Source organism: Cicer arietinum, chromosome 4, assembly GCF_000331145.2.
Source record: "Cicer arietinum cultivar CDC Frontier isolate Library 1 chromosome 4, Cicar.CDCFrontier_v2.0, whole genome shotgun sequence".
Lineage (NCBI taxonomy): Eukaryota > Viridiplantae > Streptophyta > Magnoliopsida > Fabales > Fabaceae > Cicer > Cicer arietinum.
In genome coordinates this window covers 4229398-4256343 of record NC_021163.2, presented here as the reverse complement: position 1 = coordinate 4256343, position 26946 = coordinate 4229398, and the positions used below count along the sequence as shown (strand labels likewise).

The 26946-nt window shown below is 31.7% G+C and overlaps 3 protein-coding genes across 9 annotated transcripts; 1 reads left to right on the top strand and 2 right to left on the bottom strand.

Annotated features, from left to right (window-relative positions):
- Positions 1–5455, top strand: LOC101502957 (protein PELOTA 1). 4 transcript variants are annotated; one of them, XR_012162719.1, is made up of 15 exons: positions 1–161; positions 255–416; positions 704–778; positions 856–912; positions 1115–1160; positions 1466–1541; positions 1731–1806; positions 1914–1946; positions 2504–2572; positions 2787–2893; positions 3397–3469; positions 3587–3630; positions 4053–4147; positions 4642–4748; positions 5031–5455. XR_012162719.1 is itself a non-coding variant. In XM_004495488.4 (15 exons), the coding sequence occupies exons 1-15, from the start codon at positions 111–113 to the stop codon at positions 5102–5104; spliced, it is 1140 nt and encodes a 379-aa protein (XP_004495545.1). In that variant the 5' UTR covers positions 1–110; the 3' UTR covers positions 5105–5455. The 4 variants fall into 4 exon arrangements, 3 of the variants coding, with proteins under 3 accessions (XP_004495545.1, XP_027189812.1, XP_073223616.1); XM_004495488.4 differs by having other exon boundaries at positions 3587–3625; XM_027334011.2 differs by lacking the exons at positions 4642–4748; positions 5031–5455 and adding an exon at positions 4257–4429 and having other exon boundaries at positions 3587–3625.
- A 947-nt stretch (positions 5456–6402) lies between these two features.
- Positions 6403–10372, bottom strand: LOC101502638 (uncharacterized). 3 transcript variants are annotated; one of them, XM_004495486.3, is made up of 6 exons: positions 10228–10372; positions 9501–9604; positions 8500–8577; positions 8314–8385; positions 8095–8195; positions 6403–7542 (listed from the first exon to the last, which is right to left on the bottom strand). In XM_004495486.3, the coding sequence occupies exons 1-6, from the start codon at positions 10249–10251 to the stop codon at positions 6968–6970; spliced, it is 954 nt and encodes a 317-aa protein (XP_004495543.1). In that variant the 5' UTR covers positions 10252–10372; the 3' UTR covers positions 6403–6967. The 3 variants fall into 3 exon arrangements, with proteins under 3 accessions (XP_004495543.1, XP_027189941.1, XP_073223617.1); XM_027334140.2 differs by having other exon boundaries at positions 8500–8572; positions 10228–10368; XM_073367516.1 differs by lacking the exon at positions 8500–8577.
- Positions 10373–13592: 3220 nt separating this feature from the next.
- Positions 13593–25813, bottom strand: LOC101502115 (uncharacterized). 2 transcript variants are annotated; one of them, XM_004495484.4, is made up of 21 exons: positions 25483–25813; positions 25244–25342; positions 24751–24902; positions 24420–24492; positions 24209–24331; positions 23659–23767; positions 21378–21457; positions 21141–21222; positions 20499–20638; positions 20296–20406; positions 20092–20208; positions 19895–19984; positions 18972–19025; positions 18615–18689; positions 18434–18509; positions 18213–18312; positions 17740–17809; positions 16945–17018; positions 15838–15944; positions 14819–15073; positions 13593–14309 (listed from the first exon to the last, which is right to left on the bottom strand). In XM_004495484.4, exons 1-21 carry the CDS (start codon positions 25606–25608, stop codon positions 14038–14040), a joined length of 2385 nt encoding a protein of 794 aa, XP_004495541.1. In that variant the 5' UTR covers positions 25609–25813; the 3' UTR covers positions 13593–14037. The 2 variants fall into 2 exon arrangements, with proteins under 2 accessions (XP_004495541.1, XP_027189453.1); XM_027333652.1 differs by lacking the exon at positions 25483–25813 and having other exon boundaries at positions 24751–24897.
- Positions 25814–26946: the final 1133 nt, after the last annotated feature.

The following is a 26946-nucleotide window of genomic DNA, read 5'->3' as shown; positions in this document are numbered from 1 at the left end:
GGCCTAGAAAGTGCGTGGTTGAAGAATGAGCGTGTAGATTCCACTTCCAGTTTGAATTGAATAAGAAGAAAAAGAGAAGTAAAGGAAGAAGCAGAAACAAAGCAATAGATATGAGAATCGTTCGTAAAGACTTGGTTCGCAATGGACCTGGAAGCGTTAAGGTACAAAAATCCCCAATTTCCACATTATTATAATTTAATTTAATTCAATTCAATTTAATTTCTAAAATTGCTGTTAATGTTTTTGATACACAGATGGTTCCAGTGGATTCCGATGATCTATGGTATGTATATAACTTGATAGCTCCTGGAGATTCAATCATGGCCGTTACTATCAGGAAGGTTCTTAGAGAAGCAGCTAATGGTGGAAGAGATGCAGAACGTGTTAAGCTCAAATTGGAAATTATAGTTGAAGATGTATGTTCTTTTACTTTATCATCATCATGCGTCTCATGTATTTTTATTATGATTTAATTTGTATTTATTCAGAGTGTATAACTTTTTTATGCTATGTAGATATTTATGGTAGTGACTTAGTGTGATTAAATTGTATGGATGTGTAAAAAATATTTACTCAGTTAGTGCACTGAAGATAATATATCTTTTTATTATGTAATTACTTAGTTAGTGCAATGAAATTAAATCTCTTTTTATTATGTGATAATAATGATAGGGTTTTAAGTTTGTATCTTTTTTGGTTCCAGGGTGTGGATTATGACAAAGAAGGTTCTGTTTTACGTGTTCGCGGGAAGAATATTCTAGAGAATGAACATGTCAAGGTAGTTAGTTAACAGGAACTCCCTGTCTCAGTTATAATTGATGAATTTGACTTCTGATATTTGATTACTTGCTGCAGATAGGAGCATTTCATACGTTAGAACTCGAGCTACAGAGACCTTTTGTTCTAAGAAAGGTAGTTGTTATGATTCATGTTATTGTTTCTTTCGTGTTGTTATATTATCTATGTTAGATACGAACTAGATCTTTTACTTGGATATATCATTTTGGTTAGAATTATGGAAGTAGTTTTTAAAAATCAATAGAGATTTGTGACAATTTCTTTTCCCTTTTCTGAAGAATCGTGATTACTGAAGATTGCGTTTTTCCTTTTGTAGGATGTCTGGGATTCTTATGCATTGGAGGTACTCCAGCAGGCCTCTGGTATGTTATCGGTTATATGATGAATCTGCCAATTTTATAAAGAGGCATTTATACTAATATGTGTTGATGGAAACAATAGGAAATCATGGAACTACTATTTTATGTGATATATGTTTAATACTGCACCTATAGAAGTAGTGAAAATGGTGGAAAAGTGATGCAAATGTTTCATTCAGAATAACATTAGTATTTAGTAAGCAAATTGGAAGTCATAATCCTCATGTGGTCGGCTTTTAAAATGATTGCTGGTGTAAATAATGTTAAATTTTTAATATGCTGAACAAAATTCCATTTTTATTTTGCAGATCCTGGTGCAAGTGCTGATCTAGCTGTGGTGTTGATGCAAGAAGGATTAGCCCATATCCTCCTTATTGGTAAAAGGTATTAGTAACTTTCATTAAATAGTTTTCATTTCGTATATATATTAAGAAGATATTTAGACTACTTGGTCAGCATTCAATAGAGTAGTAGGATTGTTGGTGTCAGGTGTGTTTGATTTCTAGTTGACTTTCGACATGTAATTCTGCCATTGCAATTAAATGATTCATCATATTATGACTGATATGACAGTATGACTGCTACTCGTTCACGGATAGAAACTTCAATTCCTCGCAAGCATGGGCCTGCTATTGCTGGTTATGAGAGAGTATGTTCTCTCTGTTTCCCTCTCTATTACATTGATACACCCAGAAATGAATTCCATAACTTGACTGTTAGTGTTTTGATTCTAAAGCATCCTCCTTCTTTTTGTAGGCTTTGAATAAGTTCTTCGAGAATGTTTTGCAGGTAAATTCTGCCAAAGGACTTGTTGTATTTCTCATGCTTTGCATTTATTCTTATTGGTGATGTACATTCCACATAGAAAATTGAAAACGGGTTTACTATGATGAATAGAACTTCTTTTTCAATACAAAGGGATTTATTCAATTTATAGAATTGGTGCTAATGACATGCTGTGAATTCATATACTCCTCAAATCTGTATAACCTGATTTTGAGTGCCTCAAGATCTATGTTGGCTGCTCATTTTTAATTCACTGCCTCGCATCCACTCATACCCGAGACGACTATCCTAATATTATACCCATGTACCAACCACATGTGTTTTGCTAAAGACTCTAATATATCCAGTAACATGATATGCCTGGATGAGGGCTCTGTGTCTCAAGCATTTTTTATTATATTAATGACTTTGTCTTTGTTATGATTCTTTGTTCCTCGATTAAGAGGATATCTTATTCTCATCTTTTTCTGTATAATTTTATTCAATCTCTCTCATAATATAATTCATCTTTTGTCCAACAAATTTGAGAAAGTGTAATGGATTCTACTGATCTGTTGTAGGCATTCTTGAGACATATAGATTTCAGCGTGGTTCGATGTGCTGTAATTGCAAGCCCTGGATTTACAAAAGTATGTAGTTACTACCTATTCTCTCTATTTTGGCTTCTTCATTCATAGGAGTATTAACAAATCTGATACCCCACACACTTTTCTTGATGATAATAATAATGATAGTGATGATAATAATAATAATAATAGTAGTAGTATACATGCATAAGCTTAGAAAGAATTTGGTATATTATGTTTGTTATACTTATATTTTATATCTCTGTTTCTGTTACAGGATCAGTTTCATCGTCACTTATTTTTGGAGGCAGAAAGAAAACAGCTGCGACCTATTATTGAAAACAAGTCACGCATCATTCTCGTGCACGCAAGCTCAGGATACAAGTATGGTTGCTTTCTTCATTGCATCTTCTCTTCTCCTCTCTATTCCTACTTTTCTAGGAGTTTAAGTAAGCCTTGTGAGGTAACTAGCAATAAGTAACATTGAAAATTTAAGCCAATTAGATGTAGATTGACTTACACAATTTCCCGGATGTTTTATGCTGTTGTATGTAACAAAATATTATTTGAGGTTGGTGAAGACAACTGTGACTTTTTATTGTTGTAGCCCATAGTTTTCCAGTATTTTTAACCCTTGATTCTACTCAAGTTGTACCATTGTGTTTAGGCTGGAGTGGTGACTAACATATATTTTGTTGTCGTATCTGCTCCATATTGAAGATTTTAAGTGAATGCCAAATCTCATTCCTTCCTCCTTAAATTGCGAAAAAATGTGTAGGCAATCATAGATTCTCACACTGTTGTTTTAAGGATGGACTTCGCTGGTGGGTAGTATTATAGTATTTGACTCAACTTATCTCTTTTACATTTGAATTTCTTTTGTGTAGGCATAGTTTAAAAGAGGTTCTGGATGCTCCAAATGTTATGAGTGTGATAAAAGATACTAAGGCAGCTCAAGAGGTACCATCAAAACCAAAGTACTAGACATTTTATACTTTTCCATTTGGCCTTGCTGAGCTATTTCCTTATCCTGTTTAGTTGAGTCTGAAACAAGCTTTATTCTTTCTTTTTCTTCAGGTCCGAATTCTGAAGGAATTCTACGACATGCTTTCAAATGTCAGGTTCTATGCTTGAGATGCTTTTGTTTGAGTTGCCTATATTTATGTTGAAATGACATTTTCCCTTTTTAAATTTTCTGTTGCCACATTTGAGAATTGATTCATTTTAAGATTTGATATGGGAAGAAACTCTAAGTTTAACTGGTTGCGATCTTTGTGTAACATTTATTTTCTCGTAGTTGCTTCATGTCCAAAAGAAGAGTATTGATCTTTTGGTCAGTTGCATGATAAATTTCTATTATGACTTTTGTATGCTTACTTTATTGAAGCTACTTAAGAATAGTGCATCTTCCTTGAAATTTCATTTTCATGTCCTGTAATTCTCCCTTAAACTAAGTGTCACGTCAGAGTCATGAAAATGGCTACGCAAACGTTGCATTTTAGATATCTAGGAAATCCTGATTGAATATTTTGGGGTGGGACAGGATTCAGCACGTGCTTGTTATGGAGCAAAACATGTTGAGGTGGCCAATGAACGACTAGCTGTGCAAACGCTTCTCATATCAGATGCTCTCTTCAGGTTTGTAAGATATTCTGAATCAAATACAAGCATGCTGGATTGTTCTATCTAATTCATGTGAAATACCGGCAACACTCTCCAACACAATTTACAATCTATTCTTTAATAGGGGGCGTAATTCATTTCCAGAGAGTAGGACCCACATGAGTTAGTGGATCCCACATGAATAAGAGTATGTTGAAAATGAAAACGGTGTTTGACTAGGTCACTATAACAATGATGTATCCTGCATTTTTGTTTAAATCAACCATGTATCTTATCTATCTCTTTTACATCCTTGGAGTTGGAAATGGGTTAGATCAAAGAAGTCTTTATATGCTACTCCCATTATTAACTTCAGAATTTGTTTTATATGTTTTACGTGAGCCATTATATCCTGAAAACTGAATTTTATTTTTGCGATTGTTTACCTTCCTACTTGTTAGCTTGGGATTTCTGATGTAATGCAATCCAGAAAATGTTCTGTAAATTCGTCTGCATGTTTTTGGTTATAGGAATGCAGATATAGCAACAAGGAAAAAGTTTGTTAACTTGGTCAATTCAGTTAAGGATTCTGGAGGTTCTGTCCATGTATTTTCGTCCATGCATGTCTCTGGAGAACGTAAGTTTTTATCACTTTATTATTTCTTTGCTTGTTTTTCTTGGGTGGGTGGAGTGTGGGATATTATCTTAAGAATCCAATGAACTGAAAACAGCGAATAATAGAAAAGAAGGTAGAAGTATTAAGATGGTAGTAAATAGATTTTATTTTTCTCTTTCTCCCGCATTTTATTGGGGATGCAGGTGTGGTGAAGTAAATGAAACTTCTATTCAAACATTTGCAATTGAACTTTCTATTTGTTTTATATTTAATTTAATTTGCCAATTTTACATTGATTGACAGAGCTAACACAGATAAGTGGCATTGCTGCAATACTTCGGTTTCCTCTCCCTGATCTCGAAGACATTGAGATGTAATGTACGATGTTGGTGTTGGCACTCATCTTTTGTAATACTATTCTTAAATACACACCTGACGTTGCAACAATCCCTGGGGATGCCTTGGCTAGCGGCTTTCGGAGTTTGCTATATACGATGAACCAAGGACGGGGGAATTTTTGTACTATAAAATATAAAGCAAGCAATGCTAACTAATAGTTGCAAGTTATATTCGATGCATTTTGTGCTCCTTGGCATTTATGTAAAAAAAAAAATGATACCTTCAAATTCCCATCACCATTAATTGATATACTTGTAATAGGATTGATAATTCTTGTGCTCCTTGTATTTTAGTATGTTTATTAAAACAATTATACAAGTTTTACTGTATCTTTTTACTAAAATTTAAATTATGCCCAATTTCGGTTCCTTAATCACATTTAGGTGGACCAATTTTAAAAGTAATCCATCAATTGATATTATACCCTCTCCTTTCTCCAGTTAGGTTATTGTTGTTGTGGCTTTGGTCTGTGGCGGCAAAAAATATTGAGGTCTACTAACGTCTAACTGACTACTTTTATTTTTAAATAATAGACAAATATTAGTAATGATAATTAAGGTAGTAATATTCTCATTTACTTACATTATAAAAAAAGCTTTACGCTCCAAGATAATTGCCCCAAATCTCTACACAGTTGCCCCAAATCCCTACACGTGTATGTTAGAGCAAATACACTATTTGCAACTATTTTAGAATGTTAAAAAATATTTATTAAACTATCAATTATGTCTCCAATTTTGTAAAGCGCTCAAGTATAGATCATTAATGTTTCAAATACATCTCCACTTTGTTAAATAGTACTCACATTTATTCATCAGTCAAACTCTGTTGATTAATGTCTTTTTACTTAAAAACCAAATTAACAGTGAGTGATTAAATGTAAAAATCTAATTGATAGTTTACGTATCTCATATTTGATACATCTTTGGATTAAATAGAAAGTTTACGTATCTCACATTTGAGAGAAAGACAAATAAGAGTATGTATTTGAAATATTTACAATCTCAAGGACTTATTTGAATGACTCTTACAAAGTGAATGATGAATTTGGTGATTCACTCCTAAAAAATAACATTATTGTCCCAACTCAACTTCCATTATCGAAGAAGAACCGTCTTTTGTACTAGAAGGATTTCCACAAGTAAGCTCCCAATCATACAAGGCAGTCTTGACTAACATCATCACCTGGGCATTAATTAGTCTTACCAAGTACTCATTGGAATCATTTTTATCAAACAACACATCAAGATCAAATAGTAACTTTTTAAGATTCAACTCAAACAAACAACTTCATCACCTCTAAGATTCTGTAACTATGGCAATTGTCACAAAGGCGAAAAAAATAAAATTAAGGAATAATTTTGTGATTTGAAGTACTATATATAATACACAACACACTAATGAACACTTTTCTCCCACATAATGAAATAATATATCCCCTCATGGAATATAAATAAACACACTAGAATGAAATTGGTATTGCATGTCTTGTTTCAACGTTTAAATGAACATAACCTGTTCCCTCGGCTTCATCCAATCGCCAAGACAGGTCAAACACGATTTGGGATGGTTCATTTGAGATACGAAAACACGTCAAACATAATTTGGGATGGTTCATTCGAGATGTCTTTTGACTCGGCTGCTAGCAAGTTATTCCAGCACAACCAAGGAAGAACTAATAAATTTGCATGAATCTTCTCAACTTAATGTATCACAATTTTGAGTAAAGCATCCTCATTACTAATCTCCTTGATTGTGATTGAAACCTGCGAAGCACCTGCCAACGTGCATTGCGAGCAATGGATTACCATTCTTCTTTGAAGATCTTACAAACTTCTGTTCTAATTCTTATTTTTTCCTCCATTTCTAGGTACAGAGACATCCTTCCCTGAGTGTACTCCCAAAGCATGAGCAAACATTCGTTTTGCAGCTCCTATGTGCTCCTTTTTCATGTACTCTTTGCTTACACTTGGCCCTTGTTTTTCGTTTTGAGACGATTGCGGCAAACCTTTGTCAACTGCTGTTCGGTCATTCCTTTTATTCGGCAAAACTGCATTAGAACTACTAGTGTAGTTTGTTTTACTGTTTGAGTTCCTTCTTAGGGATAAAGACACTTCAGAATCTTTTGTCAGATCAAATTTTCCGCTGTTCTTATCTTTAGCATTTGATTCATCGGCGAGCCCTCTTTCCTTGATACTATCACTAACTGGCTCATTTGGATTCTTTGTATTGATTCTTTGACCTAGTGCATGCGCAATCATTCGGCGGGCAACTACTGGCACGCTTCGTGGCTTTTGTTCGTCCGGCTCTTTGGCATCTTCCAAACTCATAGAAAAAATCCGCTCACGAGCAGCTAAATAAGCTGCTTTTCTTTCCTCTAGTGTCTGCTGAATGGATGCGGTATTTGTCTGCGAAACTAAAAAATGCAACATAGATTAAGGCCTGCTAAAAAGTGCAAGTATCAACATCATTAAAAAACAACTGGTTTATACAAGGGTAAGAAGTTATTGAGAAAATTACTATTTTCCATAAGAAATTGTCAAGCTTACTATGCACAAGTTGTTATTCCAATAAAGGAAATAACATTCTACCATCTAGATAGCTTATGCATTTTATACTACAATGCAACAGCAAATAAAATAAGAAAAATAATGGACAATAACAATAATTTTGAAATACAAAAATTACAACCGAAACATTTAACAGTTAAATCATTCCACCATTCAAATATACAACATTTCAGATCTCAGGAACATAATTTACTTGATTTGTCAAGAAATTTAATTTGTCATGTAAATTAACATTAGTATACAAAATTTTCCAACAGTATCTTTCCAATTCCAACTCTTTAAATAAATGTTATCTTTTATTTTATTTTTTTTATAATGGTGAATCCAAAAGGTAGGATCGGTATTGTGCATGATATATTACTGTAATTTGAAAGAGAAGAATTAGTAGTGTGTCATACCAGGAGAGGCTTCTTTTCTCCTTAATATTTGGTGTGATGCAATCAAAGATTGAGGTTCATCATCATACTTCCATAGGATATCACTGACAAGGATTGAAGGTCTGCGACCCATATATAAAAATTGTTTTCTAATTACAATAGTTGCTAAAATATTTATAAAATAAAGTAATAATCCAATATAAAAGGGGCCAGGAGAGTTAGAAGAGTGCAGTTTCTTACATAGCTGTATCTAGACATCTCTCCAGAATCAAATGGCGATCTTCTCCTTCACCAACAGATTCATGTGCAAACCTGCCACCAGGTACACAGCTATCAAATAAAGGAAAAGTAAATGCAGATTTAAAAGAAACCCAGAAAGAACATTTGAAAAGCGATTTCAAACAATAAAGTTCATAAGAAAAATACCCAAATATCTCAGCAAGGCGATGTAAGAGAAGACGGTTGTAAGGGTTCATTGGCTCCAATTCCAAGATCCCATCTGAACTATAGTTCAATAAAAACAGATATTAAGAAATATCCTGTATGGTACCCTAACAAGCACCGACACTCCTAGATTTAGTCGTGTCTGTGTCCAAAATTTATATTTGGTGCCAAGGAAACTTAAACAACTATCTAACACAGCATGCATAAGTTAAATTGCCACAAAAGGCAGCTACAAAACCATATGCTATAAATGACCAACCAAACCTAGAGCCACTCTCAAAACCCCCTTCTTTACACCTAAGACAACTTAAACAAGTGAAAATGGGCAAGAGATGTACTATAAGCTTTTAAAATCAATGAGCATGTTGCTGACTTGCTGTGCTAAAATTTTGATCATAGTTTTTAATGCATGTATAAATAAACCCTTTAGTTTACTTACAAGATTTACAGAACTACATTAAAAAAAATCATTGTATTGAATTTAAAACCATATTAGATTGCCGTGTTATATTTTATAATTTTGAGTGTATTTTGATGTGTGTATAAATAAACCCTTTTGTTTACTTACAAGATTTATACCACAATATTAAAAAAATCATTGCATTAAATTGAAACCAAACCATATTAGATTGCAGTGTTAAATTTTATAATTTTCAGTATATTAAATTAAACTACTTTCTTATATGGGCAACAAATACACATGGAATATATGAGAATTTATAAGTTCAGCTGATAACTTAAGAGAAACATAACGACAATGTTTAGAACCATTTATCTCATGTCCTTTGAAACCTAAAAGATAAAAAATACAAAGAATGAAAGAAAGAAAGTTAACCATAACACAAATTTGTCCATAACAATGGTAGAGAGAAGTACAGCATTAACTAAACCTTTAACTTTCATGACCTACAATGATGGCTTGAACTAATACTCAGTCAGGCTAAACAGTAAACACCACTCAAAACCAATCTGGGAAAGGTTACCTTGTGTTCTCGGCCTGGAGAAAGTTAACCAAGAGTTCTTCCATTGTAAGAACTAGATGCTTGCAAGGAAGATTGTCCTTCACAAGAAAAGCCAACTCCTCAACCTGAAATATATATACACATACACATTAGTATTTTCAGTAAGACCCAGTGTTATTTAATAGAGGCTATAGTAGCGCAAAATAGCGTTTTAGCATAGTAGAATTTGAACAAATCACTACTGTTGCACACTACGCTTTAGTATAAAATATTGTCAAATAACGGTTATTGCAGTGCCATAACATTGTTAAGTACTTCAATTTGATCAAACTGTTATTTTCCGCAATTGACAACACTGGCAAGACCTAATTGAAAGCTAAAACTCATAGCATGGCAAACCCTTCCAAAGAAATGCTCCACAGTGCCATGCAAGTTCAAATAATTCAAAAGGTAAAGCAAAATCATCATCACATATGATATCAAGTAGACACCAAACAAAGAATTTCATCACACGAGAATTTATCCTCAGTAAAATCCTTCAATTTACATGAAATAAAGAAACAAGCTTGGTGCTGAAACTTAGCACAGGGTTCTGAAGTTTGTAACTTTACAGTAAATAACGCAATTTGGCACCGTTAAAAGAACATAATTCACAAAAAAGGAAGTGGTTATGACAGCACAAAATTGAAAACCATGAGAGTACATCCCATGAAGAGTGATAGGAAGAAAGAGAATCGAGACAACATACCATGGCGAATTCAGTCATACTCATGTTGAAGGATTGAATTAAGTGAAAGGATTTAGGGTTCTAAAGTTCCCAATTACAAAATTTGAAACATATGTATGCAATTCAGCTTTGATTCACTCACTCGATTGCTTGCGTGTATGAGTTACCCACCAATTTTATTCTTTTATTTCACAATTTTATTATTATATATAAAATTAAATGAGTTTTTAATTAGAATTTTACTATTTTATTTTTAATTTTTATAAAAATATTTATCAATTTTTTAGTCTCTTAAAAATTTTGATTTTAATTTCTAGTCTTTTATTTAAACGATTTTTTTGTGTATCTTCGAATTTCAAATAACTTTTTATAGTGATATTTATAACATGTTTAACCACTTTCATACCAAAATTTAATTAAACAAAATATTAATTAGATATAAATTTTTAATTTTCTTACTAAAGATTTTGTATTTAATTTATCATTTTTTAAAAAATTCTAAATATTTGTTAAGAAATTCTTTATAATGTTTTAAATATTATTATACAAAGTTATTTAAAAATTTAAAAAATATACAAGAGTTGATTTAAAATTACGAACCAAAAATAAAAATAAAATATTTTAAAATACTAAAAGTTGATAAAAAAATTTATAAAGACTATAAACAAATTAATAAAATTTTACATAAATTAAAAATATATTTAATTTTTATTTATATTTAGACTACAAGATAATACATTATCATCAAACATTAATCATTCAATACATTGTATTATATAATATTTTAATCAGCATTAATCATTCAATACATTGTATTATATAATATTTTAATCAACGATATTTGATGACTTAGATTTGATGACAATGCATTACCTTGTACTCTATATAAACTAAAATAATAGCGTAAAATAAAAAATTTAATACATTTAATTTATTCTCTCTTCTTGTTAGAAAAAAACTAAAAAAATTATATATGATTATTTCAAAAAATCAACTATTTATTTAATAAAAAATATAAAATTGTAAAAAAAGATAATTTAAACAAATAGATTGATTAAAAAAATAAAATATATTACACCATAATAATATTTTGGTATCTTTCGTTTTTATTTTTTGTTTATATATATATATATATATATTATAAAAAATTATTATTTAACTAAATAAATAAAAATAAAATTGTACATAAAATAGTTTAAATGAAGGATAAAATTTTAAAGAAAAATTCTACACCAAGATTTGGAATTTCCTTTATATATATATATATATATATATATATATATATAATATTCAAATGATAATAATGTTTCCTTAATATTCCTTATAACCCTTTATGTTAAACATTCATTTTTTGACAAAATTAAACATTCCATTTATTCTTTTAATTATTATTTTTTTAACAACATTCATTTTTTTTTAGGAAACAAAATCCATTCTTTTAATTATATGCTAAATAATAATTTATCGTTCAGTATGAAAAACAGAAATTTAGTCCCTTATTTCTTTATTTACAAATTTTGAATATTAGTTTATAGTTATATACAATTCATTTATTACCTCTTTTTTTGAGCAATTTTGTCAACAAAACAAATGATTATTTTTATAAAAATAATCTCATACTCGCACAATTAGTCCTGTATCCTCACCTTTTTTCTTTCAAAATTGTAATAATACACTTTTGATTTTTCACTATATTATGTATAACTTAAAATTTGAATTTTACAAATTATAAAAATATAATATTCAATAAAGCTTAAAATTTGACTGTTTCGTTATTTCCATAAAATTCAAATTTTATGGAATGTAATTATATTCGGTGAAAGTTTTACAAAATAAGTACATATTGTTAAACGGTATGTGAAAGTATGTTCATAAGAAAGTAAAAAGAAATACAAAAAAAAAGTAAAAAATATGAATAATTTGATTCATTTAATTTTGTACCCAGATTTGTAATTTCTTTTATATATATATATATATATATATATATATATAATATTCAAATGATAATAATGTTTCCTTAATATTCCTTATAACCCTTTATGTTAAACATTCATTTTTTGACAAAATTAAACATTCCATTTATTCTTTTAATTATTATTTTTTTAACAACATTCATTTTTTTTTAGGAAACAAAATCCATTCTTTTAATTATATGCTAAATAATAATTTATCGTTCAGTATGAAAAACAGAAATTTAGTCCCTTATTTCTTTATTTACAAATTTTGAATATTAGTTTATAGTTATATACAATTCATTTATTACCTCTTTTTTTGAGCAATTTTGTCAACAAAACAAATGATTATTTTTATAAAAATAATCTCATACTCGCACAATTAGTCCTGTATCCTCACCTTTTTTCTTTCAAAATTGTAATAATACACTTTTGATTTTTCACTATATTATGTATAACTTAAAATTTGAATTTTACAAATTATAAAAATATAATATTCAATAAAGCTTAAAATTTGACTGTTTCGTTATTTCCATAAAATTCAAATTTTATGGAATGTAATTATATTCGGTGAAAGTTTTACAAAATAAGTACATATTGTTAAACGGTATGTGAAAGTATGTTCATAAGAAAGTAAAAAGAAATACAAAAAAAAAGTAAAAAATATGAATAATTTGATTCATTTAATTTTGTATGGGATGGGAGAATTAGGCGACGGGTATAAAAAAACCCTCTATAAAATTGGTCAAAGGTATAATTTGTTCCTAGCCCTTCAAATATAAATGGGCCAAGTTAAGTACAAAATTCACTAGTTATTCAAGTAAGGATAGTGTTAGCTAGGCCCCTCATTTTTCTTACCACACCCTTCTCACGGGTTTTTGCTACTTTACCCTTTTCTCCTTATGATACCACATCTCCCTCTTTTCCTTTGACGCACAAGTTTCTTCGGCTTTTACATTATTTTTTTTTGGAGTATATTTCTTCTATGTAGAACCATGTAAGTTTGCATTTGGAATGATACATTTCTGAAATATAATAAAAGAACATGCCTGTGCACACATTTATATTTGTTTTTTACAAACGCAAAATAACTTCGTTTCATTAAAATGCAATCTGTAATACATACAAGAGTAAAAGTAAAAGTGTAGACCCACTAACAAACGTATGGACAGCTACATTTGCTTGTCTTTAGATAAATTGAACGCATCAGTTTTGCAAAGGTAGAAATGATGTGATGACATTGGAAAATAATGACTCAACTTTTCAATCCCACTTGAACATAATTACATAACCTTATCCCATTCAATCAATTACAAGTCTTATGTACTTGTTTTCCTTTACTTTTCCGTCTTTATTTTCAGACCTATCACTTTTATTGCAGCATTTTCTAAAGTATCCCAATAACTCATTAACAATCATATTATTAAGAAAAAATAGACTAAGTTGAACATCAATTGATCATTCAAATAGTAATAAGTACATCACTAGTTAGGCATGAAATGCCAGTGTACAGTTGGGACCATTTTGGCTAGAAAAAGTCATTCAAGATTTAACCAAAAACCATCCTATAACAAAATATGTAACTAATTACATTGCCCCTAAAATATAAAATTGTTCAACACTTAAAAAAAATACGTAAGCACGTCCCCAAGGCCCAAAGCATATTCAACTGTTGCTGCACCTGGGATTTTCTTCCAACAAAAATGACGTTACAAAGAATATTACAAATCAATTATGCCAATATAAAGCACAAAAGTAATTTGATATACTAGATGGAGTCCTGCATTTTAACATGTTCACCACCCACCAGAAGAAAAAAGCAACGTACAGATTCAAACTTTCCTCGTTCCTTTTGTGCCCTGGCAAGTGGCAATTCGGTTTAGATCCCGGATGATGTCCGGTTTATCCGTTGAGCACCTAATTTTGTAGCAGCAGGTTTCGCTCCTCGACCTCTGCCAGCTGATAAGGGCTTAGCCCTGGTAGAGGGTGCAGGAGCTGCAATGGCAGCCCAGGGATCATCATCATCAGTTGCAGTTGATTTCAAATTTAAAGGTTTTGCTGTTTTTGGAGCAGGAGCTGCTATGGCACCCCACAAATCATCGTCTTCATCCTTGTTCAACTTCGGTGTAATTTTGGGTCGTAAACTTGAAGCTACAAATAAAAATTCAAAACTCTTCAATAATCCATGAGTACAGACTATAATTAACCAGGTACATAAATGAAGTAATAATCAGGTTGGAATATTCTTTTTGCATTTGATGGAACTGTCAAAGTTTCAAGTACAGATCACACGCTATATAAAATGGAACCGGCGTCTCTTAAACATTACTATTTCTTTCAGTAATGATCATCAAATTAGTTACCATTCTAGCATATAGCAAAAGCTCAAAGTTTATTTCTTAGGGAAAAGTGACTAAAGTCGCAGATTCACTCAACGGCGAAGTCACTCAAATAATCAAGTGCAAACCTGAACTAGGAAATCTTACACCACTTTCCGAAAAAATATTGTCATTAATAATGGGTATAAACATATACATTTGTTTTCCTCCAGAACATAATTAAATAACTTCCCATCCGAAATTGAATGTTTTTAACAGTAACTAGCAGTCATGGAAATGAGAAAATCACTACCAAAATACTAAAAGTTGAATAACTACTACCTTTTGTCTGTGAAACAGGTTGGGAAACTGGCCGCCTTTGAGCTGCTTGAATGTTAGTAAGAGCTGGAGTTGGCTTTGCTTCTTCTAGTGGTTCTAGATCATCCCACCCATCCTTGTCATTTTCAGGCTCCTCATCGATTCCATTCTCTAGTTCCCCCCAGCCATCAGTTGATGTAGGAGATGTAGGGGCATGGTGCTCAGTGAAATCTGGTGTGGAATGTACACGGATAGGGGCTGTTGAAGGAGTATCTATAGCTAGAACACCCAAAAAAGAGATGGTATAAACATATTAAATTATAAAAATGTACCCATAGAAGGATGCTGTCCTAATGAAGCAGAACAATGATGCCAGAATTAACAGATCAGATGAAGGAGTTGAATTAACATCTTTGCCTCAAGGGTGAAGGGCATGAAGATGAGGGATGAAATCTTCAGTTGTCAAACCTCAGTTTTCTTCCCCTTACTTTTCTTCATTTAATAATTAACATAAAATCACACCCAGGTATAGTAAGTTTGATTTTTTGGGGATCCAATAAGACAAACCATTCAAAGAAGATCAGGGAACTAATCCCTTCATCCAGACACAAAAAAAATTGTCTTTACATGAGGAGGGAAGTCTACAACTATACATTAAGCTCAAAATGAACAAATGATTGAGGACTTGAGGGCTGAGGTTAAAGCATCACACCCTTCGCTGACTTCATCCATATAATAAGAAGCTGCTACTCAATTTCCTTCTACCCTCTCAGAGAAAGAGAGAGAGATAGAGAGAGAGAGAGACTCCTCTTGTGTTTGGGAAAGATTCCATTGTTCCAATTGAAAAGACAAAGAGCTATCACTTATCAGTCTAAATCATTCTGTATTTACTTCACAATTATTTACCAGGGAACTTGGTAAGAAAGTATCAGTAGCGTCTAATGTTATATGGATGATCAGGTGGTTGAACTCGTGATACACTTGTTATGACTTATGCAATTAGCAAATTAAATTTGATATAAGAGACTGATCATCAAGCATACCTGAGCTGGCATTAGAAGATGTTGGTGTAAGGACACTAGAACTAACAGAAGCAACTGGAGCATGATCAGAAGGTTTGGTCTTCAGGGTCAAGGAGCTCATAGCCCATCTACACAGTGACGAGAGTTAAGTCAGAATCAATGGGGGTGGATTAGCAATAATTCAAGCTGTTAGTTCGGCCCAGCCATGTCTGGACAATGACTTTTTGGGCCAGGTTGGTGCAAATTAGGTGTGCTCTGTTAAATTTTTGGCCCAGTCCAAACTTCTATGGGTTGTGGGATAACTGAGTCGGGCCATGAACTCAGTTTTTCAAAAGAAATTCTTCAAAAATATAAACAACACAATACAGAAAATAATTATTTTCTAAGCACATTATTTTGTAATACCTAACACATTCGAATTGTTTTATTCAAAAATTGAACTTAATATTAAAAATTCAAGTAATTAAAATATTATTCAGGTCAATAGGTTGGCTCAGCCCGTCATTGGCCAGCACTTGCCAACCCGTGTTGGGCCAACAAATATTCAGGTCGAGCTGGGATTAAACCAAAAGTGACTCAAGTTTAAATTGTGTTAACTCAACCCATCTTTTATATAAAACTTATCCGTCTGGCCCACTAGACTCAACTGATTTTGAAACCCTAGCAATTATTTTATGTATTCTTAATTAACAATAACTAGGAAAAGAAAACAAAATAAGGTCCTCCCTCTAGTCTCAAATATAAAAAGTCATGTTTAGTAGTCCAAAATATAAACAAATTTTAACTAATTCCACTCTATTTAATGATATCATTCCTTAAATACCCTTCATTTATTTTAGAATTTTTTTTCCAATAACCATTTTATTCGTATAAAACAAATTCCCACGAATTGTAATTTGAAAAATGCAATTACATTTTTTAATTCAAACAAATTAAATTAGATTAACTAAATTGTTAAGGAGTGTGAGGTAGTTATTTTTTTAACTTATATTCGAGGCTAGAGAGAGTAACATCATCTTACGTAGTTCAATCTAAAGTGTCTAATATAAAAAAACTCATCGATACTCTTGCTCTCCTTGTTGTTTAACATGTGATCTGCATGGCCACACAATGTTTGGACCGACTTACCCAAGTAAACTTGCATTTCCTGGAATTGATGAGCTTCCCATGCCTGAACCCCCAGTAGCCTCTGCTATATTTGTCTATAATAGAACGACAGATAACAGCATGAGCATGAGGAACACAGATAACCAATAAAGGGGAAAAGACAAATTGTCATCAATAATTTTCTGTCTATACAACGGGATGCAGATATTGGAAAGAACCCAGAAAAACATGCGGAATAATTGTGTTTTCATCACACAAGAAATTTCCTTCTAATAAAATGGCTTTTTATAAAATGAAATAACAAATGACATAGATAATAAAAATGTGTACTTGGAGATGACATGTAAAGGATAAACAGGAACTAGCAAGTATCCTCCCATATATGCATTGTATTAAAATTTTGACAAAATTGACAATGTAAATTAAAAGAAATATATTATAAGAAATTTTTAAAATTATAAGGGACATATAACAACTAGTTTCGGTAAAATCAAAAAATTACAGATTAAAAAAGGAACGTGTTTAAAATGACAACATATTAATTCAAAATAATGTATGTTAGAAATTTAAAAGAAGTTAAGAATGGCATGTGTTATTCTGTGATGGAGACCGGAGAGTAGACTAAGATTAAGTCACTCTCAAGAAAATGTATTTTATTTTAATTAATAAATATAAAGACATATTACATGAAATTAAGAGTTGGGTTAAAAAGGGAAATTTCTGAAATTACATCTAATTTCTTCTAAAATATATACATGCAGATTTAAGAACCACAATATGCATCTAGTAACAGCCAAAAAAAACCCCACAGGATACCTTTTCATAATGTTGCTTTGCCATCTGCAAAAATTGATCAACAGCTTGAAATGCCTTAGATCGAACATCACTGTTTGAACCATGACAGGAATAACATAATCACGGGATTGAAAATGACAAATATTCAAAGTGCAACCATAAGAATGATCTATATTTGGAATCTGATGATTGCCAAAACAACCAAAATAGCACACAGAATATACTCATATAGCACAATAACAAATGTAATATTAATACTCATACAACTCATACAAATGTAATATTAATACTCATACATATGAACACCCAATACGATGATTTCAATATTCCAGTAATAAAAAAATAACAAATAAAGGAATTAAGCAGCAATACGGTTAATTAAAAGAGTCACCTCACTAAAAATAGTAGTTAATATTTTAAATCAATAGACAAGAGAACTCCTCATCAACAAATAGGAAAGACGGATAAATAATAAATCATTTGCAGGATATAACCTGTCAGGATCAATTGTGAGTACAACGACATTAGGAAGAATCCGAGTGGCAATTTCAGTGATGTCATAGTTGGAACTGGTGGCACATAAAGCCATAATGCCTGAGCAATCGAGATATAAAAAATGATGAGAGAAAAGAAAATACTGTTTGAAGAATTTATCAACTGCATACTGCATAACTAAAGAAAAGTAGCAATAGATGATTATGTATGAATGTAATACCTGCTCCTCTAGCAGGTGGAAATGTATCGCGTAAAGCACGGACTGTAAATGCATTAATCAACACTCTTTTTCTTGTCTGCAAAAATAGTCTTAAAGAGTTAATTCACCAATGAGCATATGCCACTGTCATAAAAATAAATATAGGCAACTGTTTGAACTTGCAGATATCCTTTCAGCATACCCCTTCGTTTAAGTAGCTTGCAATATTTCCTAGCAAGATAGTAGTATTTGTTCGTATCGCTGGTTCTTCATCAACCTACAAAACAAATTCCCAATTTTATAAATTCTAGAAAAGAAATAAAGAGAAAACCAAAGATATGTTTTTATGTCTAACCCTCACCCGCAAAATAAACATTAAAATGACTCCATTTCAATCAAATTTCAAAATTGGCAGTCAAATGATTGGAAAATTGGAAGAGTCATAAGTGTTAAAGAGAGCTAAAACCTAAATGAGCTAGTCAATTATTCTTCACTTTGTCAGCATAAGTAATTAGCCTTTACTCCCAACACATTAATGATTGAAGACATGAAGCAGTACCTGTAACTTCGACAGATGCTTTAATAATGACCCAGACAAGGTCCTTTGAGACAGCTGCAATTATGAGATAAACAATATTTTAAATATACAAAATAGCCTAAGAAAGGTTCAGCAAATAGACGAGAAAATTTAGGAAACGCAACAGTAAAGATAAAAGACTTTTCAAGCACATTGACATTTGCCCTGTTTAACGGGTTTCACCAACAGATATACTGAGGGGGATTTAGAAGTTTTGTTCCATCAATTTATTTTTTTGGTTGGTACTTTTCTGTTTTTTCTTTTGTTTAAAAATTGAAAAACCAGCACTTGTAGGTCTAAGTGACAAGGAGTTTGGTTAAATAAATTTACGACTTCGAGTCTTGTGAATGGGAAATAGATGTTAGGAAAACTTTGCCCGTTTAAGTGGATCCACCTGCTTGATTTGGATTAGCTTAGGTCTAAAGTGTCTTCAAAATATAAAGGGTCTCGATGAAATACAAATTGAAAAAGCAAGTAGTTCTAAGAGCAATGACAGCTCTAACCACATATTGCTAGGCTAAACCTTGAGATCACCCAAACCTTGAGATCACTGAGATCCCAAGATCATGCTAGGCCTAACCACATATTGGCCCGAAATCAGAAACATCTCTAATTTTAATTCATTTAGTTCTAGTCTAAATTGACAAAATTAAAGTAAGGTCTACATTACACCTTCAACCAAAGCTTGCATAACAGATATCACTTCTACATTAATTTTACAATCACCAGAGCATACATACTATTGTAAACACACTAAAAAACCAGCACTAGCAATATCACTGGCAAAACAAACTTGTGTCCAAATTTCTCATTACTCATTAGTGACTAGACCAATAACATCTCTCATTTTTCAAATAAAAACAAAAGGAAATCAGGATTTGATACATAAATATAAACAGACGTACCTTCGGAGCCAGAACTAACATGGACTTGAGAGTAAGTTCCCTCAGAAAAGCAGATGTATCAGAGAAACCAGTAGCAACATGAGGGTAAACCTGATCACAAGTGTCAACAATATGCAAACATGAATCTCTGTATATTGTACAACAATGAAAAAAGTAGGGCAGTAAGGAAATTTAGAAATCTTATCCTCACTATATACCTGTTCATCAACAGCTTGAGCTGATAATGACTCTCCGTATTGATCAATATGTTGAAGAAGGCTGACACGAACAGCTCGATCATTGGAACCAAAGAGTTTAATTATTGTTGGAAGAACCTATATATTGAAATTGAAATGCAATACAAGCATGAGATGAATCCTGTTGAGAGAGAAATTTGCGCTGGTATTGAAATTATTATTTACCTTGACACGAAACTCCTCAGCTGAAAGCCAAGAACCCATTTTCAACAATGCAGTCAAAGCGGGAGCAGCAGCTGAACCAAATTCAAGGGCAGAAGCTAATAAAGGAAGTAACTGTGAAAACCAAAAATTACCAACATAATCAATTGGGATAAACTGTTGATAAAATCAAAGGTTAAAATTTTAGAACTTCCATGGAGACATACCTTCTTTAACACAATCTGACGAGGAAGCTGCTCTGCTAAATTTGGAAGCTTGCGGAAGAAGGTGTCCTTCTCAACACTATCTTTCAAACTGAGAATTTCCATGAAATGTATTGTGTCTACCAACTTATTTTGAAAATACTCTGCACATTAATTACCAACAAACTCAATCTAAATATGCAGGAATAATTGCAGAGAATTATATCCGGACCACAAAAAATGAGTACTTGTACTATCAAAAGTTCAACACAAGAAAGGCAAACTTTTAAAACATAGTATAGATTGTTGAAATGGCTTTTATATTTGCTTGTTTGCAACTGGTCATGAAGCAGAAGATTGTCCCTCCAACATTTGGAAAAGCTAAAATCAATTTACATTCAAATATGTTCACAATATCATATAATCATGCAGCTTTCAGGTACATTCTGTGAAAATCCTAAAACCTAATAACAATGAACTCAAATACCTAGCTCAAACAAGTCAAAAAATTTAAGTAGCCTATTACATGAATAGAATGGACCCTATATAGCTTTTAGCAAACCACAAAACACATGAATTTTTCAAACAAAACAGCAAAACTACAACAATGCTAAGCTAAACAAAATTTCAATAAAAGATGAATATAGTATATCAAGAAGTGCTCACCACTGTTTTCTATAAGCTTTGATGTATTTAATCTACGAGAAGGTGTGGAACTCAATAGCCGCTGGTAATCTGGAAGCAGAGACTGTGAGACAAAGAAAAAAAGACATACAGAGATGAAGAATGAATATTTATTTCATTAGAATGAGAAATAAAAATAAAAGACAGGGTAAAACCTCCCTTAATCTTTATATGCAGTGATAAATACAAAAACAAAGGTCGATTCCTGAGCAGTCTGACCTTGGGAATGGAGGCAGTGTTCCGTAACTCCTCTGTTTTGCTCAACTTCAAACAAGAGAATAGCTCATAGATTAGACAGCCTGTGAAATTAGAATTTTCGGCGATTTAGAGAGGTCTACTTGGAACAAAAAGTGAAAACAGACATGAATAGAAGTATTCTGTGAATCTACAACATCTATGCAAGTTCACATAATTTAAACTGCGTTGCTAACCTATAAACAAAAGGTAACATAATTCTTTCAATATATGTACACATTCTTATAGAAGATGTGTATTAGAGAAAAAGGCTAAACAACTATGGAAACATTAAATCCAAAATACATATAATATACTAGGCAGATTAGCAATTATGAGAAACAGTTTGCAAATGCATATGTATATGTATAAATATATAAATTGCAAAGATAAATAGTTGCACTACACAAGGATAGATACTAAGCATGAAAAAATATTAATATCTAAACTACAGGAGTAAATATTTGCATTACACGTGGATAAAAACTTAATACAGAAGACTACTGCTATGTACATCACAGGATAAATAATTGCAATATATGGGCAAAAACTTTAGATAAAGCCATTAACATCTAAGTTATGAAAGTAAATATATATCCCATAAGTTGAAAGTTTTACATGGAAGTTGTAGCTAATAATATATAAATTACAGGAACACATCACACAGGAGAAAAATTCACATTAAAATATATTTATATTATATCACCTTAGGATGAAAAGTATACATGAAATTATTTTAATATCTAAATAACAAGACTAAATTTCTGTATCATATAGTAGTGGAAACATCTTAGATTTTATATTAATTTTTAAATTTCAGGAGAATATACTTAAATCACACAAGCAAGAATTGTACAGAAATTTTTATTGTATCTAAATTATGGTTAAATATATTAATGTTTAAATTATAGTAATAAATAGAGATTAAGGGATATGCATCGTCAGTGTAATGTTATTTAACATTGACGTCCAAGTACAATTCTTCAATTTGCCAAATCATATTATACATTTTTTAAATAAATAAAAAAATAGTTATGCAATTGTTTGTTGTCTAGGTGAATTGTAAATGGTTGTCGTGTAAAACTTTACGCTGAAAGTGCATATTCCTTAATCTCAATAAATAATTGTATTTAAAGATGTGTTAATATATAAATTTTAAGGATAAATAGAGGATAAAAACTTAACATGGAAACATATTAATATATAAATTACATGAGTAAATATTTGCACCATAAAGAATAAGAGAGTAGTTCAGTAAGTCAACCGGATTGTAACCCAAACGCTAGCTAAAGGCAGAGGAAGACCAAGAAAAACTGTAGGTGAAAGTGAAACAATTAAGAAATACTTGGAGGTCTATGAATTAGAAAGATAGATAAGTCATTACAGAACATTATGGTGCCGTTTGAACCATGTAGCCAACCCTGCCTCGTGGAATTAAGGCTTCGTTGTTGTTGTTAGTTGAGCAAGGAATAGAGTAATAAATAATAAGGAAATTTTACGGTTTAATAAGGTGATGATGATACAAAATACCAAGTACTAACCCTTATTTACACTTTGCTGGACTCCTAATTCTAATCAAACGGGAAATCAAATCATAATCATAGCTAAGATAAGACTATAAACTGAGATATGCTTTACGATAAGATGAAAATATTTTAAGATATTTTCTTATCCTCTAACAAGGAGGAAGTTTCACATGAAATCTTACAAAATTCAAATCAGGAAGAAGATATTGTATATACTTGTACAAGAACTTGACAGGAAGATAAATATTTGATAACATGTTGAGGGTCAATTGTCCCTAAAGCTTAATATGTTATGTGAAACAAAGTATAAACTTATAAGTTCCTCTTCATGAAAGCAGCCAGTAATGAGAACAAGTTCCATAATTATAGTCATGACTATGTGCGATACAACCATATTGACTGGGTTAGTCAATAACAGGACGCAAAATGTCACCATCAGCAAACAAGTGAAAATGTAACAATACTAGAATTTTCATTTTTTCCATTCCTCCCTCCTAATACTGAAAATTGCCATCAGAAAAAGGCAATCTAGTGTTGTAAAGCTCACACCATGGTGAAATCTACAGAAGGGTAAAAACCATTACGGATCTATTTGAATTTGCAGAATACTGACTCTACAACCCAAATCCAGGACCTCCTAGTCACACAGCAACAACTCCAACTGTGTACCAAGATTTTCATTCCATTTTTCCATCAGAATGTATTATAATTATAATAAAAAGGAAAATAAAATAACATACCCATGCCCCAAGAATCAATGGCCCATGGAGGAGACTTCTTAATTACAGCCCAGTCAGATTTTGCCAGCTCCATTGATTTGTACTGTGCTGCAACAAGCCATGCGTATTGCTGAAAGGAAAATGTCAACATATGAGACAAATATATATTAAGTTTCACTACATGGTATCCTTTTATTATAAGAAACATATTAAAAATAACTGATCAAAATCAGCATAAGCTTCCATTTAAGATTTTAATGGAGCATCCATTATGTCTGTTAATTTTTCCATAAATGTTATAAATATAGATACTCACATGCTAAAAAAAGAGCAGTAAAGTGAAGCAACACATGAATGAAACTTGACAAGCAAGTTCAAAATCAAGTCTGCGGAGGAGACAAACTTAAAAGGCCATGGCCTTCTAAAGTCATGACAATGAACTTTCAACTTATGTGTAGAGTGGTTATTTGACTACAATGAGCTCCTAATAGCTTAATTTCTAGAAAAAGGAGGAAGAAACCAAAATGAAATGCTACAAGAAAACAAGGTATTTCAATCTAAAACTAATTACCAGCATTTGCCCGGAGGATGCTTCACTACTCCCATCAAACTCTGATAGAACATCAAATGCATGGAGTTTCCAGTCCAAAGTTTGTGTGACGACAACACTAGCCAAGCAGACATTACCATGAACCTGCAACAGACAGTTTGTCAAGAAAAACTTATACAGTAAAAATAAAACTAACGAGAAGAAAAACCATATTTAGCTTATGAATACTCACAAGTTTACAATCATTATTTAAGAAGCTCACAGCTTTCGCGATCTGATGCAGGCCCCAAGCATAATATTCATCCCTACAACCCCACGAGTCAAATAAAAGTAAGCAATTGATACTTGACAGTGAAATCAAAGTTTATCCCCTCATACTCTGTAACAATCTACATATAACATTACTCACAGTCACAGCCTTAGCCTCATAGGAAACAAAAAAAAAAGGCATTTCACTAAGATTATACGCAACAAAAATGAAACAATTGAATTCATCCGGCTAACAAACAATGCTTCACCAACTGAAACACATGATAAAAAGCAGAAACTAATTCCATCAATACCTTTGTGTACCTTCAAGACCTAACTCTTTAATCTTATCTGACAGTGGCATTACAGGTTCTGTCACAATATAAATCGTGACCTTAGAAGAACCGCCATCAAAAGTTTCGATCTCAGTACTATGAAGAAATGACAAAATATTTGGATGCCTAACCTGAAAAAAAGCACCATTAATGGAACTGACATCACCAATGTAAAATCTCAACAATAGATTCGGTGTGTTTGGTTCTACAGTGACAAAAATCGATTTTAAATAAATTGATTTTAGTTAAATGTAAAGTGATTAATGTTATAGAATACATTAGTGAGTTAAACAATAAACGTAAGTGTAAAAATCAAGTTTATAGTCAAAATCTACAAAAGTTAGAATCAATTATAAAGTCAAAATCAATTCCACTAAACATCACTCAAACATGTAAAAATGAATTATATGCATGGAATCACTTTTTGACTCTCCCTAGAGTGAAACCAAATACACAGATAAATTGAACTTACAGTGCGTAGACGCTTGACACCGTTTCGACCAGCAGCTAAATGTCCATCCTGAGCATTGCTTCCAGATAGAGAAAAAATTGAAACCGGAGAACCATCATCCTGTAATTAAGAACAAATCAACGTCAAATTAGTCTTAAAATTGAAATAAACACAACATAAATAGATAATTGACTGTTCCGTAACAAGTATAAGATGAAATGAAGCAAAATTCATTGGTAGGAGTTAGTTATTGTTGTTACCTTGGAGGTGCCGCGGTGATGAAGCCAAGAGCCCCAAGCGGAAGGGTAAGGTTCGCCGATATTGTATGGGAGATCCTTGATGCCAGTTCCAGATCCACCAACAACCTCTTTCAAGAATTTGAACATTTTTTTGGATCCGTGATCAAAATTGTGATCTGATTAGTGAATAATTAACGGTAATACGGACGGTAGCTGTATGAGATGCGATCGGATTCCGAGTTGCAAGACGCAAATGTTAGGGAGGGATTGGATTATTCATTCATCAACACAGACAGTCATAAACCAGGTAACTTACTTAGGAGGAGGAAAGGCCATTCACCTTTTTTATCTTCACACAAATAATATTGCTTACTTTGCCTTTTTTTTACTTCCTCAAATTAAATATATTATTTAAACAAAAATTAATATATTAATTTAATTTAATTTTGTATATACTGTTCCATATATAATTTTTTTTTTTTTTATCTTCTAAGGGTGACGTTTTGTTTTCGGTCTTGTTATAGTATTTGTTTGGTTTAAATTGACATATTAGTTTCGATCAATGATTTTAGTGTTATCAACATTATAATTCTAAAAACATGTGTGATTTGGACGTTATTTTGTCGTCTTTGTATGATATGTCATATTTGTAGATATTTTATCGTCTCATGTTATTAATTTGGTGTTGTGCATATATTTCATTTTCAATTATTGCGACTTTGATTTTGAGTGTGAATATTTCATTTTCGATTTATGTAATTTCTATCAGTTTTAATGAATGAATATTTTATTTAGTAAAAAAATTTGAGTCCTAATTTACTTATTCATTTTGACCCTTCACTTATTTTTAAAAATTAAAAGAAAAAATTATTATTAATAACGATATATTATATTATTTTTTAAAAATATAAAAAAAAATTATTATTAATAAAGAACTAACGGACAATTTTACAATTATCTCGTATGAAATTCGAATTACCTCTCTTAAAGTTATAATATCAAGCACTAAGCGGACAACTCTACCCTTCACTTAAAAGCCATAATTTATAGTTTCAACAAAAAAAAATCAGCACTTATTATAAAAAAATAAATCAACACACTTTAATCCACTATATCACGCTGCTGTGTTGCTAACTTTCAATATTGTATATGTCTTATGTCACGGAATTAAGGCACAATATTGTCAAACTCTAATTAAGACATGGTAAGTTACACGAATAGGGCCTATTTAAATTAGTTTATGTATTTTGGGGACTTCTCAGTTAAAACAAGTTTGTATTGCAACCTACCGAAGTCCAAAACATCCCTATAACGTATAAGTATTTGTGATAAAGTTAGACTGAAGCTTCTTTTTTATGAGCTAAAAGGGGTAACCGACAAATAACAAACAAAAACTAAAAACCTCTAAAATAATAGGTGGTTGGAATAGGGGAGTTGATCTCTTTAGAAACCAGAGTTTTACATGCAAAGGTATGCTTGCAAATC